The 19,680-nt window shown below is 31.4% G+C and overlaps 2 protein-coding genes across 3 annotated transcripts in view; one reads left to right on the top strand and one right to left on the bottom strand.

Moving 5' to 3' along the window:
* LOC130896182 (G-protein coupled receptor dmsr-1-like) overlaps positions 1 to 19,680 on the top strand; it is a 156,856-nt gene that overhangs the window by 68,274 nt on the left and 68,902 nt on the right. The gene's annotated exons all lie outside the window — the stretch shown is intronic.
* On the bottom strand, positions 1,213 to 19,194 carry LOC130896181 (UDP-glycosyltransferase UGT5-like). Of its 2 annotated transcripts, none has more exons than XM_057804097.1 (5): positions 18,934 to 19,194; positions 15,761 to 16,195; positions 10,101 to 10,466; positions 9,590 to 9,809; positions 1,213 to 1,837 (listed from the first exon to the last, which is right to left on the bottom strand). In XM_057804097.1, exons 1-5 carry the CDS (start codon positions 19,166 to 19,168, stop codon positions 1,570 to 1,572), a joined length of 1,524 nt encoding a protein of 507 aa, XP_057660080.1. In that variant the 5' UTR covers positions 19,169 to 19,194; the 3' UTR covers positions 1,213 to 1,569. The 2 variants fall into 2 exon arrangements, with proteins under 2 accessions (XP_057660080.1, XP_057660081.1); XM_057804098.1 differs by having other exon boundaries at positions 1,213 to 1,831.

The following is a 19,680-nucleotide window of genomic DNA, read 5'->3' as shown; positions in this document are numbered from 1 at the left end:
AGTGCTTACACCACTCAAAAGCACGCACGCACGCAACAATTAATAGCACTTATACGGTTTTTTTCTAATTTAACGAGAAATTTGAGATTGATACGTTTGTTTCAAACCGCTACAGCACAAATACTATAATAGTTACGGAAACGTGTTTTGGGACGTACATAGACAAAATATCTAGATACCCAACGCACCACTCGTTTTTTACCCCACCCGTCTAGAGTAAGGTAAAAAACGTCTAGGGCGCCCTCTAGGCGCGCAGTCTCGTTAATAGTCAGACCTTGTACTTTACATTCTTGTAATAAGGCGTTCCAGTTATAGTAGAAATATAGGAGTATCACGATCAACTCCCCAAACAATAATTCACAATTGAGCAATTGAAAATCTGAAAGCATACTACCGAGTTTCCTATATTAACAAAAAGTTTCAAAGCTAAACGAATTGAAATTCCGTAAGCAGTATCAAAAGTAATATTCTTTGAAATGAATAACAATTGAAAATAATGGCCTTTGGTTTGGAGTAAACAAGAAAAGTATATGCATGCGAAAAAATATATGAAAAAATGCCGTTTGAAGCGAAATTCATAGTCAAGAAAATACAATTTTGTGTACAAAAGTGAATGACACTCATTTATTACTGAAGAAAGCATGTATTCAGACAGATACACGTAGAAGTCTTTTCAGTGACATTCGTAACATGTGAAAAATATGGGAAATGGATTACAGAAGGAAAGTGGAAAGTATTTGGAAGTAACACTACATTTGTTTCAAATTTATAGAACACTACTTTGTCACTGTCAAAGTTTAACTTAATTACGTTGCGGAAGAAATTTTGTCTCAAGATGTGATAGGATTTTGCCTGAAATAAGATCTTAGAATTTCCAAATTTAATCCACAAGCTATGATAACATATTTTTTGTTAGTGTGGGTAAATATGGACCGTAATTATGTATGTAAATATGTAAATATTTTGGAACATATGTGAATTATCCTATACTCGGAAATGAATATCATAATGATTTGGATAATTGTAGAAAACACATTTTCATCAAACTAATTTAACTTGGTATGGTATAACATAGGTTGCGAAGCCGGTCCTGTCCAGTTTTCTCCTTCTAATAACGGCCGATTATTTTTCGAATTATTAAAATTTGGGAAGAAAAATATTCCATATTTTTATCATAGTAAAAGTGTTTGTTGTGAGATTATGACAATGATATACCAAAGTACAATCTTTTTATTATATATTAGAAACAATCGAATAACAATTTTTTGTAATTTTAGAGGTTATTGTCTGAATCAGATAAATTCAATATTTCACAAAAACTTTGTGATGTAACAATTCTTGATCAATTAAATTTCGTTTGATAAATATATAGTCTGGCATTCGAAAGATTTAATAAAAATTGTATTTTCCATTTTATCACCAAAATGTCACAAGCCACGCATTCATACTCCTATTATGAATTTCCAAAAAGTTTTATTGACTTGTTAAGAACTGTAGAAAATGCTGTAAAGTTTAGGAAAACGTTTAATCAAATTTCTATATATAATTTATTCATTATAGAATACTCTTTCAATCGCGTTTCAATTTCGATTTCAAGGTTATAATTGTTCTAGCAAATAAAATAATTGCAAATATGACTAGAATTGGAATAACAGTAATGAATATCAAAACGTCAACTAAATATCTTTGATACCATTTGAGATCCATGACAGTTGGTTTAAGATGCGGCGCTCCTTTATGCCTGATAACATACTCAGTCCAAAAAACTGCTTCTTCTAATGGTGTCGCTATCCTGTCACGCATAATTCTTGATCTCTTTTTGGCGTTTAACCTGTAACTAAATGAATGCGGATGAATTTTAGTGTTATGGACGTTAAAAAAGGAACAAAGCAAATGGAATTCAGTTTATAGAAACGACCACTGATGCCAAATTGAGAAATGAAAATTAATATTCACTTCCCGTATAAAATCGGCAAACATGTAACCAACCGTCAGTCCACGTGGACTCATCATATCCACTGTTTAGCAATGAAAACATCGAATCGTAACCATAAATGCATTTCTGTTGGCCGAAGCTGTATCTAAACAATTTCTTCGGGATATTCCTGCCAGAGGCAGTGACTTCCTTTGGTGACATTTATTTAAACCATAAATTTCTTTGAATAAATAGAAATAAGGGGTTCTTTAGACCATGGGCGAATGAAAACAATGGACTTTTAGACAGTGTAGTGAAAATAAAGACAGGTATGAATTTAATAATAAAGATTAAGATATACAAACACAAGTTATTTTAAATATTTAATGTTTAGAAAAGGAAAATATTCAGCAATCTGATAATACAATCATAATAAGAATTAACTAGAGTAAATAAATTTTCCATTTATCGATTAGGCACAGAACCGAAAAACATTTAAAGAAACACTGAAATCAGTTGACAAAGCTACTCAAGCTTTTATACATAGGACAATTTATAGCAGATTATCCAGAATACAATTATACCAATTTAGAAAAATTGCGTCAAGTTTTGTCAGCATGTAGTTTTAAACACAAAAAACTGAATAAATGGATGGCAATAACCGAATCGTCGTCGTCGTTTGATGGCGTTAGATAAAAGACTACCGAAGTTCTAATAGACACATAACTTATATATATGAAACATGGTTTGACAGTCACGATGTAGTAAATTTCGATTGGGTTGAAAATAGTGAAAATTGCTGTTTGAATGGGCCATGGTCTAAACGGAATAATTGTACACGCTGGAAGCCTGATGCTTTTTTAATATCTGTTAAAAAAATCAAAAACTGTGCAGCTGATTGTCATGAAGATATCTGAGCAGAATTATTTGAAAAGTAATTTAATGAACAGCTTTCATCTAACATTCAACCACAATCAGTAATCGTTATGGATAACGCACCATACAACTCGCGGCAACTCCTTAAGGTACCAAATAGTAGTAGCAAAGAAATTTAAGCATTTATGTCTGAAAAAAATATTTCTATTCCTATCAGCGATCGTAAAAAAGGCCTAACAAACAAAGAATTGGGGTCATACTCTTCTCAGACTACCTCCTTACTATTGCATATTTAACCATATAGAGTTAATATGGGCAAACGTAAAAAAAGAATTACGAAGATGTAATCAGTCTCAAGAACTGAGTAAAGAGATTGTAGAACTGGTAATGAAAGTTCTAGCAGGAGACCGCCAAGAGCTGTGGGTAAACTGTTTCGAACATGTTATAAAAGAAGATAAGTATGTAGTATCACCCTCTTTACGACCCTTCATAATTCAACCCAATCATGACTCCAGCTCAGACGATTCTGACTACCATTATTATTCATAGAGATACTTTGGAATTGAAATGTTTTTTTTTCATTTGTTTTATTTGCAAAGAATTCATTTTCCTTTATGGTTTTTGCTTTGAAATAATGTACAGTTCATGTCTGGTGCCCTGTTTAAACCAAACTCCCTTACAGGCAGGTACATTTTACCCGTCTATTTACGTTTTATAATTAAATATGCAGTTGTAGCAAGTTAACGCGGTATAATAATGATTGTTTTCCAAGTAGGACTACAATTAAGTGCTTCTGTTTATATAACGGCGTATAATGCCGTTCAATTTATAATGATTCTTACTTTCTCGCATAAGATAAACATATTTTTAAAAGTATTTATAAAAATAATAAATTTATCAAATGAGTTATCTACGCCTATGGCAGATCAAACAAAATTGTAGGCAAGAGTTTTTATAATTTGTAATAGATATTGGAAGAACTATACGAAAAAAGATGTGTAAAACTTTTTTCAAATTACTATACTTGATAACACATGATTCTGCGTCCAAACTCACAGTCGTCAATTTCAAACTATCACATAAATGCCACTTTATACACTGATCTGCATCAAAATGCTCAAATGCAAGCTTGCTTCAATTCTGATTTATTGTAAACTGACCGTCCTCAACGTTTTACTAAAGCGGTTCCATACGTCCCTTAGATACTTGAACTTCCATTAACTAATCAAATTACTTTCCCTTATTTTTGTATTAATATGACTCTAAGGACTAGAAATATAATTAATTATAGCTTTTGTATAGAATAGAATAATATTTAAGAAAACATAAACACGCATAGAGTGTACTACATAGTCTTGACATCCAATGAGAACAATAGTCAGATTATTGAAACCACTTTGCTTATGTAAAAAATAGTTTTTCAAAGTTATGAATTTATTTATTTAACCAGTTGGATAAACTTGATTTTAATTTTGAACTATCTGGATCTGTTTTTTTCTTCTCATCTAATTTTATTTTTACGGTAGGTTTCAAAATGAGTGCTTACATTGTGAATCTTTTGATAAGAATGTTTTTTCGTTCATTGCATTGCACAAGAAAAATGTAGAGTTGAAATTTGATGATTTCTCATTCATCAGGTGAGGAAGTGAGTAATATGATTTATGTCATTAAACAAAATTGAAATTTGTTCACATTATTCAAAAATATCGACTATATAATCCGGAATTTGTTAGTTTTAGAGCAAAGACCAGAAGTGTGAATGCTGGAGTATCATTCTATTCAATAAACGCAAAAGACAATAGGACAATAAGCTTACCATGTTGGTCAAATATCTCCTTTTCTACTAAAAAAAAATAGTCTGATAAGAGATTATTTTTCAAAATGAACTTCCACTCAATATGTTGTCCTAATACTTTACGTCAGATGTTCTATCTAACACATTAAGTAGATATCTTTTATTGGTCGGCTTTCAGACATTTTTCATTTTTTATTCCGTGTATAGCTTTAAAAACTTGTACTAAAATAATCGCTACAGTAAAATGATATAAACTGAAAGTTATCAGATACGATTAAACGTTTATTTTAGTATATTTTCACTGAGAAACACTGTTAACTTTCTTATAAGTTTCTTTAAAAAACAAAAAATGTGAATGACTTTGAGCTTTAAAAAAATGCAGTATCTCAATGAAGAGATTGAATGGTATTGATAACACAGGAATCGCCTAATGATAACCTACACTAAGCCAGTATTTAAGCCTGTGACTTCTTGGATACTTAAGACAGCCCCGACTACAGCTTATCTGACATATGTATCTCAATTTTTCATATAACTTATTCTTTGCCGTAGACACAATTTTATATAAATTTTCATACATAAACAAATTGAGCTGGACACTTTAATGGTGGATGTCATCGCCGAAGTGGACGAATTTATTTCCATAGAAATTGTGATGAAAATATTTGGAAAGAAAATATTCATTCTTTCCGAAAAAAACTTTTTTCTTACTGTGATGAAATTTCTGAATTTAAATGATACGCCGCAATAACTCTCAATCGGGAAACTTGGAAATTGAATTCGGGTAGTACTGTATTCGTTAACAAACATTGCCTAAGAAACTCTTGACTGTATTGAGTTGGGTCCCACATACTACTTGAATCACAAGCGTCCTATATTAATGAATTACATTTTTTTGTCAACATTAGACACCCTTTCCTATCTGAAATTGAAATGACCCGAAGTCATTGGAGAGAATAACATCCACTTAAGGATCTTTTCGTTTTCACACTAATGTATATTTAATGTCCTTTCCTATAATCACATCTTTATTCTATTCAATCTCTAATTCGATTAAATATAATATAAGAACTAATAACTAATTAGTTTCCAATAGTTTCATAATTGTCATTGATATGCAATAAATCTGTAATAAAGTCCAAACAATTTATATTGATTTTAGTATAATTAAGAATTCCAATCAAGTGCAATTCGAAAAGCATCTGTTGGCTTTCTATAAATGTTAGAATAGGCACACTCTCAGTTTTTAGAAGCATGTAATGTATTCATAAGAAATAGGAATTCATTTGGACAATCAATCACTTGTGACCCCATCATAGTTTGATAAGTTAACTCGTGTTAAATGTGTCAATTGTATATGACTGTTTTGTCATTTTGACAGCGATAAAAATGCCAGCTCCTCTTAAGCGTGTACATCTAGTCGATTTAATGTCTGCCCTGTCAGTTATTTAAGTATTGTTGATAATTGATACTGAAACATTACAGCATGAGTCGTTTTGGGGAAGTTTCGACTCAAAAAATAACAAAAAATATAGAAAAAGCAATCACGCAATCCACAAAAATACTAAATTTATGGAGTTTTGTGAAGTACGAAATTACGAACTGTCGAAAATAATTCCACTACAAAAAGTATGGGCCTATAATATAAAAGAGAGGAATGGAGAAGGTTATTAATCATATGCAATCAAATCAATTTGAAATTCAACTACGAAGATGATTCAAAAAGAATATTTCAATGAATACAATATTAAATATGATCCTTTTGCCAACATAACTTTTAAAGAAGCTCGTGAAGTGAGAAATAGTAAACGGAAAGAATAACAAGTTATTCAAGAGAAAAGAAGACAAAGTTCTGTAACATTGAACAAGAAAGATATAGTAAAAATGGCAAAATTATAGAATATAGACAACCCAAATGTGAAATCTACCATTTTAAAGAAAATAAAAATCAAAATAAAACTTCAACAAGAAGATTTGAATGCAATATTTTCAAAGACGACTCAGAGTGTGACGAAAAAACTGGCAAACAGCAAATGGGTAACAAAAAATGGACTGGATGGAGGTATTTGTCCCGTTGCATTGTTGAAATAACTGTTACAAAAAAAAAAGAAATGAAACATAATATCTGAACTAGTTTTTATAACTCCAAATACCTTTTAGTAAAACAAAAATTCTTGGTACAACAATGTTCCACTGAATATTGATACGATTTCTACTTGGACCGAATATTCAGCACCTAAAATCAGACTTCTCTTTTAAGAATAAATTTCTGTTTAATTCAAAATTTTTCTATCAGTAATTTTGCTCGAAAGCCTGACATTTGAAAAAATCCCTCGACCTTCGAACCCGCGATTTTGTCGTGTCAGCTTTTCTTGTAAAACTACTGGTTGGCAAAATAATTTCGTTACAAAAAGAAATTTATCCGATAAAGAAAAGCTCTTGAGTTTTTACTGTTGATTAAATATTCATGATAATAATCTAATACACAATAATGAGAAATATTATGAATTTTTTGGAAAAAGCTGTCAATTTTGCCAGAACCTCATGGAAGAATATTGACCATTAAATTTTACCATAGTTTTTTGAGTAAATGAAGTTAAAGAAACTTGATATTAGCATTTTTATTATAACGAACAAATTCGCGAAATGGTTCCTTAGGCCAGCCCTGTCCAGCTACAATAGAATTTTAAAATTCTGAGAATTCGCGCGGCTTTTTTCACATTTTTTATAAAGGCGGAAGCCTTTGATGTGTCGTTTTAGAACATTTTATTATAGGGGGCGGGTTTATTTAAAGTATTTCTTTTAAATGGTTTCTGGGAAAGTCTATTCAATTATTTCTTTTTGTTCTAGAACTTTGTAGAATTCTATTTGTAGTATATAAACAAGTTTATGTAGCGCAGTAAGTTTTAGTTTTGAATAAATCGTCGTACTGAAAAGAACGAATTAGTGAACATAATCACAGAAATTATTTAAGTGATATTTATAAGTAGATTTTTATAAATTAAATGTATTGTGTAGTGTATAAATGAATAAAGGACGTAAGAGACAGTGTTTGTCAATTCACCCCACGAATAGAAAGAGTATGAATAAATACGAAAAATGTTACATTATGAAAAAACTTATGTAATATTAGACTCGCTAGATAATATATTTTATGAAAAATAATGAAACCTTCATGTTTCAAAAAGCTAATTTTAATTCTTTTTTCGCTTCAAATATTGAATAATCAAAGGAGAGGGTCGATATCTAACTTTTAAAATAATTTTTTCCACAACTTTCTTTTCGACAAAATTTCACGGTAAAGGGCGATTCAAATGTCATAACGTAATTGCTTGAATTTTTCTTTGGTCTATCAGGCTGTTGTGGAAAGTAATTACTGCTACTGTCAATAAACATCAAGCAATTAACTGCAGCCGCAAAAGACAAACACAAGCATGGCTAATGACTCAAACTATCATAAAAATATTTATGTTTATCATAATCTACTAATTTTTGTTTTCCAATGGTGCCGAAAGTACCTACTCCACATTGAATTTTTCAAGATGGAAAAGGTATGAAAAGAGTTTCCGAAATCTCGCAATCTCTATGCTCTGATGTGATAAGATTTTTTTTTATAGCAACAACCATAAAATGTTGCCGTATCGAGTGGTATTAGTTTACGAGTATTTAGATACTAAATACTAAGTCAAGTTTCGAGGACTAATCATAACTTAGTTTTTTTTCGAAAACTTTCGAAACTTTTTATATCTTGATTTTCTTGTTATAACTCAAATGATTGGAGTAATAATTTTTCTCTTCGTTTCGAAGTTTTTAAATTAGGTTAAAATTTAGTTGGTGACAGATTATGAAATAAAAACAAAAAAAAACAATAGTAAATGTTCGAAGTGGGCACCTTTCTACATAGTTTCGCAATCCACGGAGGATTTTTCTTTGAAATTCGATGAGCTTTCCAAAATTCTACATGATAGCGTCACAATGGAAGTTTATTCTACACCGGTAAACACAAACAAGTAAACGAAGTATCGATAGAAAAACGAGAGGTCGTATGAGAATTTTTTATGTCACAGCATTATTTTCACATTATCCATTTACTTCTGCATCAAGTTTCGAAAGACCCTGTAAAAGTTAAAAGCGTGTAACTTGTTCACTTCTGTTGATTTTTTTAGAATTGCAGTAGGGATAATTACTCCTTCCGTCTTGATATTTGTGCTAGTTGTGTTTTGCTTCTTCTTGAATTTTGGGCTTCTCTTTCAAATCAAGATGTCCGATATAATCTTTCTTTTCTCATTCTTGGTTTGTGCATTGCTATTCGACATACTCCCTCTTCTCCTTTTATACCGTTATGGAATTGAACCAACACATAATCCACATCTGTGTTGTTGTTTCTACATATTAGTAGGTCCCTTTTCATATTATATTACTATAGATGATAATAGCAGAATTTTGTTGTTGAATTTTATAAAACGGCAGTTTTTAAGTACCTCTCAAATGGCAGATAATTAATAGATGTGAATGACTTGAGTATTTGGGATTAGGAACAGTAAAAAGAGGCTTCAATTTCGTTTTGTTTTTGGTTTAGTTGCTGAAATATCTGTGGAGTGTGTCGATAGAAGTGCTATTGGTCATTACAGAGGGAGCCTGCTGAGAGTTTTCAATTTATTTCGAGTATATATGCTTTCACGAAAAATTTACCAATATACCGTATCACAAATCGTTTTCGATTTTTTGGCTAATAAAAGTCTTTATATCATATCTACCCCCAAAGAACTTACTATACAGATTTAACATTAAGTTTCTTCTTAATTTTTTACGAAATTGACGAAGTTGATAAAATAAAAACATGATAAAGAGGAATCAATGCCAGACCAAATGAGGGCATTACGAAAAAAGGTTTCCAGTTATGAATTCAACGTTAGTTCAGCTTCTTTTAATACTTCGGAGCAGAATATGAATAGCTAACTTCACTCCCCACTTCCACTTTCCCTACATAACCACAAACTTACTCAGAATTGGTGACTAATTCATGTAAAGCTTTTGAAAATGCTTCTTCAGTGAACTCTATAAGATTCAATCTAATAGCAAACCCCTTTCTTGCAGCTTCTTCTATGTTTCTTTTCTGATCCCAAGCTACGGGCAGACCTAGTATCGGAACACCATGGTAAATTGCTTCATATGTCCCAAGAAGACCACCATGTGATATGAATAATATAGTATTTGGGTGAGCTGTGAACAAAAAAGGATAGAGATAGAATAATCACACAAAAATATCGTATACACAGCTTATGGTAGATGAGCGTTTACATCAGAACGCATCCATGAATTTACTGTGAAAACTGTGGAACAGGAGTGGAAATTGAATAAGTCAATTGAAATTCTGCATGGCGAAATAATTGATTTCCACTTTGGAGGATAGTAATACGAAACCAGTAGGTGAAAGATCAATATATTATATAGATTGTTAATGTTGCCAAAAATCGGCTTCCCATCCCAACGTTATTTTTATACAAACCTTACCCATGATATCATTTTGTGGTACCCATTTTCTAATCATAACATTATCTAATGTTATTATACTTTGGTCGTCGATGCTCCAGATTACTTTTTGTTTAATTTTCGAAAATGTTCGTAATAAAGCTGATTTCATATGCATTCCAAGAGTGGAACCGTTAAACAATGATCCCATTGAAAACAAAATAACACCATCTTTAGCGTCGTTCATGAATTCTTCTATATCCTTCGGTAGCGGTTTGCCCTCGGTTACATGAATACCTCCAACTTCTTTGACATTTTGTTGTAAAGGTATTGAATCAAACAAACTGGGGTTTGATTGTACAAAATGTAAACTTGGATTGAATATAACATTATATAAATCAGGTGCATCTGAAATAGAAAAATCTATCTTGAACTTTGTATATGATAAATCCCCAAAAAGAATGCAGAATGTTTTTTGGCAAATATCCACTTTACAGTTTTTTGAGAGTACCTGAATCAGTAACCTCCTATTTATGAGTAATTTTTTCTATGTCTGACTAACTGAAAATCCACATCGCAATCGCAGAGCAGAAGCAAAAGAAAATTTGCGATTTATGTTTTACCTTAACAAGCTAAATTGAAATGTTCAAATATTTACATAAAGCAATATTATTGAGTTATATGGCTCAAAGTATAAAATATGCATCGTCAACTTTGTGAACAAATAACTCGATACTTATATCATTCATAAATATAAGATTAACATTAATCAATATCTTTCCTTGCAAGCTTTTTTAAAGAAATAGGATTCCTGGCAAATCTCTCTGAGAGATTCAAATAATATACCTGATATAATAGATTTTTCTATAGGCCAGCGACCTGAGCTTAGACCATACTTCTCACATTTGAATGGTTGTATAAAACAAAGCTAGTGAGCACCAGAAGGCTTGGTGAAGTCTCAACACAAGCTTTGAGAAGGCAATTGATCTCTCAGATCCACTGTGAACGGATCGACAGTTAAATCATGCGGCAAGTAGCTTACGATTGAAAACAAAAGTATAAAAGAGATCAGCGCCCTTATAACAGAGAAAAAAAAATGGAAATTGCAACAAACAATAACACCAATTGATAAAACAGTCTTAAGCAATATCAAAAATAATTATAGTTATCCCGCATTTCTGCAGCTTCTATTTTAATTGTTTCCTTTGGAAAGTAATTCAGTCATACAAAAATAAATTATCAATAAAGGGTGAATTGCTATACAAGGTGTGACTATTAAGTAACAAGACTAGCATTGCTATAGAAAAAGGTTATCGACTATCAACTGTTAAGCCTAAAGCCTACTCTTTCTAATGGAATGTTTACCGTATCTGTGGACAAACCAGTGTAGCCGTGACCTTCGTTTGTACAGAACCTGCGTCACGTTTGTTATTTTTTTCTTTGATGTGCGTGTAATTTTATCATATATAGTAACATCTACATTTCTAAAACACCATTAAGTTTGCTTATCGCTATTCTTATCATTCTAGTTAGTTTGATTTTTTCGACTAATTAATACAAATACTTAGAATTGGAATAATTAATATGGAATCTGTACACTATGAAGGTAAATACTGGAACTATGATTAATTTGATTATGAAGAAATGAAGCAGAATCTATTAATTAGTTTTTCAAAGGAAATCAGTTTGGTCAGTTTTAACTCGATGGGACTATCAGAAAGCTTAACGATCCCTGGCCATCCACTAACCCAGCCAAGAAGTAGATTTTATAATGAAAGTATCCAATAGAAATTACAAATTAATCATAATTTTATATGAGATATATAGTATAGATAAGCGATTATACACTTGGCGACGTTATTAAATTACTTTTCGATGGATACATCAAAGTGTGCTGCGATATTAAAAATCACAATGGATCGATTCGAAATACCTACAAGTTTAAAAAATTATCGAAGCAATTGGATATTCAATTCATTTACAGTAACGAATACTGCTCGAATTCCATAATAATCGACTTTTTTTCCACAGTCAGTGGTTATAACCCTCTCCTTGCAGTTGTGAGCCATTAAGTATGTAAATATCAACAAAAAGATCGATTGACATCACATTTTTCATATGAGATATGAAATATTTGTAGCCGTACTAACCAGGAAAGTAGTTGTTTCCTCCTTTGAAAAACGGCAAAAAAATAATTTCCAGTTATTGGAATTTGGAATAATATAAGAGGTGGCAAGTAGATTTTTTTTGTAACTACGTTATTAGTCCAATACACGGGTGGATATTCTCCACTCCCTATTTTTAGGATTCAAGATGATAGTGAATTTTAGAATTCGCACATTATCTGTTACATTTTTTTTTCATTGATTTACCATATCCAAAAATGAAAACGCATCATCATTTGTTAGAATTCATTTTCTCAGATAAAAAACATGGACAGCGTTCCATACGTTCCATAAAAATGAGGTGAAAAACAGGCACAATTATCATTTTTGAGGTCAAGAAAACTCCAACTATTAAGGCCATAGTTTTTTCAGGAAAACCTTACAATGGGATACTACTTAGACTTCTTAAGACTTGAATTAGTAGCTTCTCTAGGTATTATACCTTAAGTTTCGAATTAGTTCCTGCTCTAGCTGTTTAGGTTTATATTCAGACAAAATTTCTATTTAATATGAGTACACCACTGGTTTAGCAGCGAGGAACAATTCAATTGCCATCAATATCTCAAGATTCATCTCCATTAAATTAGATTTTTTGTAAAAATATGAGACCCGTTTTGTCAAAACATAGTTAATAGTTGGATTATGGGTCGTCAAGGACCATTGAGTACAAAAAACTTCAAATTTCTAATATTAATGATAACCAAATAAAAGCAGATTAAAGTATAAAACTGTCTAGGACTATTTGGAACTTCATATCGTCTTTGAGACTTCAAGTAGATGGTGAGAGATATTTTCGATATCACTAATAACGTAACTTTTGTTTTCTTTCCTTATCCAAATATAATAATAATAAATGGACCAGCAGAAAATAAACAATTGACTCAAAAGTGCGAGATTTAACAAGTTATGGCAACCGTAGTACAGAAAACCCCAAGGTGCGATATAAAGCTGGTTGTAGAAGATATGATTGATAAAGTAAGAATAGATTCAGATGAACAGAAAAAAAAAAGGATTAAGTCAAAGAGTTATCTAGAACAGCCAAAATTGAAATATTCAAAACAAAACTGGTTATATGGGGGTGTTGAGGAAAATTCTCGGGAGAATGATAACAAGTGTCACGATATTGGACAAGAAGATCTCACAAAGAAATGAAAAATCTGTAGAAATACTCATCGCTTACGAGATACATAGAAGCTCAAAGAGCAAGATGGTTGGGGCGTACTATAAGGATACCAGGAAATAGATTTACAAAAAGGGTCAATGAAAAAGGGGAAGGAGGTAGAAGAAGGAGAGGGAAACCATCGCTGGATGCAGTTTTTAAGGATATTAGAGAGGTAGAACTTAATTGGAGTGCAAGAGTACAGAATCGCAACATGTGGAGGAGAATTGTTCAATAATGATAATGAAAAAGCATATTTACTATAACAAATATTTCATCAAAATGTGTTTTTCGAATTGAATTTGATTTCACGAATGTTAGTTAATATTATTTTCCAATTAACTTGAATCATAGAAATTTGTTGTGATATGATAATTCCAAATTAGTAATTATAAACTGTAAAATTTAATTTTGAGTTAGTAAGAATACCCTCTAAGGTTTTAGCAGAAAATAGTTTGTTATTAACTAAATCCCATTGAGTGTATAAAGCTGCATTAACCAGATTAAAAAGGTTGAGAGATAAACAGAATCTCCAGTTTATAATATATGAATGCGTCCAACGCAGACTTGTTTCACGTGTTTTTCATCTGGTTGAACAGAAATAATTCGATTCCAAATTTTCACGAACATCTATATCATATATTACCTGTTCCATTTCAAATACGTAATTAGTTTCTGTAGAGAATAATATATCAAATAATTTCCACTGTGGCATTTGCGAAATTTTTAATCTATTGTTAAAAATATAAACTCATACGATAAACTATTTTTCTATAGAAAAATACTCATACTATTCATGCATTGAATAAACATATAGAATGAAGTTTTGTGAGAATTTTACTATTTTATGTCACAGTATTAATTTAAAAATGATTCCAGTTAACCACAAAGTGATTTTACTTTTGGAGTACTTGATAGGTTGCATTTTAGTTCTATCTATAGCCCGATGCTATTTTTTGATTTTTAAGATTCAGTCTACTCTCTCACTACCACATTACACTTCACATTTTACACTGGTTCTTTCGTTCCCTCCATTAATTCTTTCTTTAGATTAGAACCAAAATATCATAACTGTCAGTAACTTATGGCTTGTAACTTATAACAAATCTTTAGATGTTTGTGTCCTGTTGGACGACGATCCACACTTGATTACTAGACTAATATCCAAACTTGATATTTCCCAAACATCCGAAATGAAAATTTTATGTGATAATAAATTCCATCTATATAAAGTAACGTTGTTTCAAAAGTTGTCAGATGAAAAATGTTACAATCAAAACGATCCAAATTCTTTGAGTAATGTTATGTTTTGCGATGAGGCCACTTTTTGTATTAAAGGAAACATAAATCGGAATGATTATAGATACTAGTCACGTAACAATCCTCGTTTGGTGCGTGAATCCCACACCCAATATACCGATAAACTGAATATATGAGCTGGAATAATAGACGACAAAATAATTGGATAACATGGGTAACATGAATCCTTTAGACTATTTCCTTATAAAACAAAACCTGCCAATATTCAGAAATCAAAAGATAGGATTACCACAGAGATAAGAAGAATTGAGCAGTCAGGGATGTTGCAAAATGTTGTGCAAAGTTTTAAAAATCGCATGGTTTGTTATATTGAAGTGAATGGATAACATTTTGAGCATTTGTCTTTAGTTATTGTAGGGTTTCTACGCCACGATTTAGATAAATATTTAACTGCACCAGTTTCCTTAAACTTTTTACTTACTTACTGACACTAGAATATTCTAATTAAACGAGTTTATTCAACCAATTGGTGGAGATACTGTAAATGTAGCTATAACTCCGAAATTATGGCATTTAGGTATAGAGAGTATCGCATAAAAAATAATCAGTATTTCTTAAGGATTTCTAAAAACACAAAATATATAGGGTGATCCATTTGTGACAACAATGTAGATACCACCATAATACCAGCCGTATCACAAGATCCTTGTACACACAAATTTATAAAAATCGTACAAGCCGAGATAATTAAGGCGTTCCAAACATAAAACTCACTCTATATTTTTTCAAATCTACAATCTCAATATTCGTATTCAACTTATCCTTCTCAATTGAACAATTCGAAAGTTTGAAAGCTCGAACGCGATGCAATCTCATTCCAGTGAGTGTTTCAAATGAACCTTTACGCTCAATAAGAATCAAAGGTATGGAGATATAGAAAAATGGAAACATTCGAAGTAGAAATGTACAGAGAAAAATCGTGCTTAGATATAACTTAAAAATGGAAATGAAATTTGTCGAATGAGAAGCCTAAACGGATTCGAATTAGAAAACTGATGTTCCCTTAATATACGGAACCAAAATCATTTCATGTCTTAAAAATATTAAAAAAAACTCACCTGGAAAAAGTTCACGCATTAAACTCATCTGGTTAGGTATCATCTTGAAATCTCTAATGAATTGTAACACAATCTCTCGGTACAAATTCTGTAGCCTTTCCCAAAAGTTCATATACGAATCGTACGTAGCAATAAGGTTGGGAATATAAGCTGGTGAAAATGGATTATCAATGAAATTATTGTGATAAGTATCCGTAATGAACGGTGATTGTACAATCAATGGACAATTGAATCTATGTCGGAGTATACCGATGACGTAGTTAGCTACATTCTCCATTATCATAACATCGAAAGTTGAATTGCTGTTCATCAATTCCTGGACTCCTTTGTTTTTAAGTGTGACTTTTCCCAAGTTGTAAGAAAAGTTTGTTGCCCATATCATTTGACCAAAATAACTGTATGAACCAGTATCAGAAAACTCTTCGTGAAATTCCCCTGTAAAAAATAAATGAGTGAATTTCGTCACTTGATCGATCGATGAATATTTATACTATTTTGGAAGACTGGAGCACCGAAAAGCCCCTGTAATTTCGTACATACACTCAAATATGTGTGAAATGAGTGTATCTGAAAGGATTTTTATTCTTTTTCTCGCTGAGATGAAAAGGTCGCTTTTTGATCCTGCTATGTATGCGGTACAAAAGTAGCCTATTCTCTCCCGGGAAGAACGTTCTTCTGCTCCCGGTATCGTAGCAACGACTTTATCAAAATATTCACTATCGATGACAGTTTGCTTCACACGACATTTAGTACCTATTATCGCGTGAAAATACAGAATTTAGATTCAAAAAATGAATTTAGACGATTCTAGTAATACTGAATTAGAAGAAGAAGAAACTGTGAGAAAATTGGAAGAGGAAGGTCTAGCTATCAGTAGTGAAATTGAGAAATCGATTCTTCAGTAGAGTATTGATCATGGTTTTACTGAGTTTTTCACTTCACGAAGTTTATGTGTGGACGTTGACTATTTGTTCTCCCTTTCATTAAGCACTTTACGATTTAGGATTGTTTTAATATTGGCAGTAATTAAAAAGATCTCGCACTCCATACTATCACTATTAACAGCTTCCTTAGCGGTCAGCTCTGCCTCTTCGTTTCCTTTTATTCTAGTTTGTGAGGGAATCCAACAAAATACTATTTTTTTGTTGTTGTCTTGTAAATATTACAATTGTTGCTTGATTTTGATTACTAAGGAATTTGTGATGAAAATTTTTTTAAAAGTTTGGATTGAGCTAAGAGTATCTGTGAGTATGAGGTGATTAGGTTTAGTTTGATGAAACGGCGATGTGTGTAGCTCGATATATAATTCAGCAGTGAAAGTGGATGTGGTTGGAGGAGCTCTCAGCATATATATGGAGGTTGGTGTAATTAGTGCGATACCCGTACCGTCTTGAGATATCGATGCTTCTGTGTAAATGTGTACAATGTTTTTGTACCTCGATTCATCGTTGAATTAAATTCAGATCTCTTTAAACAGTTGACATAAAAGCTATTCATTCGGGACCTAGTGAAAGATGTTATGATGTTGATTAATTCTAATTTTTTAATTGTTTTATTTCCTTTTATTCCTCAAATATAACAATAATTTGAATAAATATGAAAAATTTTCAAATTACATACAGTTTGTCTACTTAAGTTGGATCCATATGGATATTAGTGGTTTTATGAAAAAAATTATTCCCAATAAAAAGTTCTGCATGGTCCAAAAGTTAAAATGCAACCATCATATATCAATTTTTTAAAGCATTATACAAGCTTTGTCAAAAAATTTGAATTTTGTGCTTATTTACTAATCATTCCGTATTAATTATTCTGGCTGGATACTATTTATCTCTCTCACCTGTAAAAATATGATAACCTTTCCATTTATTATTGTTTTTGAATAACCTTGCATTTGTAATGAATGTATAATGATTATTTATTGTAGAAATTGAAAAATCCAGTTCAAGAATATCTATTAAACAGAAACAAACATAATTAAATTTTTACCTTCTCTTTGTAAATATTTAATATTTAAGTGTTATTTTGTCAAACTCTTGTATTACTTTCCGTATCATATTTGGAGTAATTTTTTGGCATTCTCCAGAAATAATCCTCTCCAAATGGTCTATATCATCAAATGGTTCTTTATTTTTGTACACACCACACCATACGTTCGTTTTAAAAGAATATTGGTTCCGAGTTTTTATTACAAACTTTGGATTACTGTTAGACCACCACCAGCGACAATTTTGCGATGAGACGGTTTCCGTTTGAAGAAAATGTTGCTTCATCGGAAAATATGATAGTTCTTGTAAGAAACGGATCTTCATCCAAGTTTCTTTGGATACGAACATTGTAATCCCTTGGTAGTAATGTGTGTACAAATTGCGGTTTGTATGCATGATATTTATCACCTTTCAAAATATTTGCCACTGTACCTTTACTAACTGAAGTAGTTTCGATTGTAGAGGCCCTTTTTCTTAATGACATTTTTGGGTCTTCTATAACAGAAAGCATCACTTCAAAGTCTGTGTCTTTATACGCAACCCGTTTTCGGCGTTTATTCTAAAACCTTTTTATTTTCTATACTTGCGCAAGCCTCAAAGTTATTTAAAACTTTTGTAACTGTTGAATGCCCTATGTTTATATAAGGATGTCTATTATTGAAATATTTGCGGCCTCTTTGCGTGTTTTGTAATTGTCTACAACAATTAACACAAGTTCTAATTTTTCTTCACGACTTAGTAAATTTATCATTTTTATTGTAATGTTATAAACAACAACTCACTCCAATATTCACTGTCACATACTTCATGTTAGGGTATCCTAAATTAATACTGAATGATTAGTAAATAATCACAAAACCTGAATTCTCATAATAAAAAAGTTTTCTCTATGGTTCCGTCTTAAGTAGACACACTGTATAAGAAAAATGATTAATTATCTTGTGTAACTATGTAAGGTATAAATATTAACGAATTTCAAATGAGAATTATTTTGCACCCCCTTTCCTTAGGAGATGCCAAAAATCCTTTTAGGTACAATCATGTACTATGCGATAAAGTATCTAATGAAAATTTGGAGCCAATCGGTGGTTTCCTGTCTTCGAAACTCCAGCATTTTGGAAAATTTAAATAATTATGGACATCGATAATTTATGATAAAGCAATAACTGTATACGAATTACTTACTGAACAGAAGTTCTGTGTCCTGTTTCAACGATATTTCGTGTAAATTTGTTATCGGAGTTTTTTGAGGATAACAACTAATTAAAGTCACATTGTGACTTCTCTCGATCAACGCCAAAACAAGCTTGAAACCCAACATAAAATGACTATGAGCACAAAACGGAAGCACTACTAAGATATTGTGAGCATTTAAAAAGGGGAAAACGCCCCATAAGAAAAGTAATAAGACCAACTTCATTTCAGTGAAGTGGAACTATTTGTGAGGTAAACTGATAATGAGCACTGAACTCCTCACGCCATAATATATCTGTATAGTTTAAATATTTTAAATTCATTAAAACCTATTTAACACGCCCATTGATATTGTCTATTTGTTATAGGATAAGAATATTATTCAATATAAGCAATTAGAAAATAGTATGTTCTACACCGAGCGTTCAATGAAGGCAGTTTTTCACGAAAAATGAAAATTCTAATAATCTAAGTGAATAATAGGTATACGCAATTAGAAGACTATATAAAGAAGTCGCACTTTGAAAAATACTTGAGCAGATTCCAATGTTTCAATTTCCTATTCTAATCATTAATTAAATATTTTCATTAAAACAAAACGGATATTAAATGTACATAACAAATAAGTGCCTATAATTTACTTTCTGATAAAATTGATGGTGACATTAGTAAAGTTAGTTATATTTACTACTAATGTATTCATGTTCAGCATGGATTGCATTTGATAGTATTTGATAA

Source organism: Diorhabda carinulata, chromosome 7 (assembly GCF_026250575.1).
Source record: "Diorhabda carinulata isolate Delta chromosome 7, icDioCari1.1, whole genome shotgun sequence".
Classification (NCBI taxonomy): domain Eukaryota; kingdom Metazoa; phylum Arthropoda; class Insecta; order Coleoptera; family Chrysomelidae; genus Diorhabda; species Diorhabda carinulata.
Note: the sequence above shows the minus strand (reverse complement) of the source record. Positions and strands in the feature narration are given on the sequence as shown.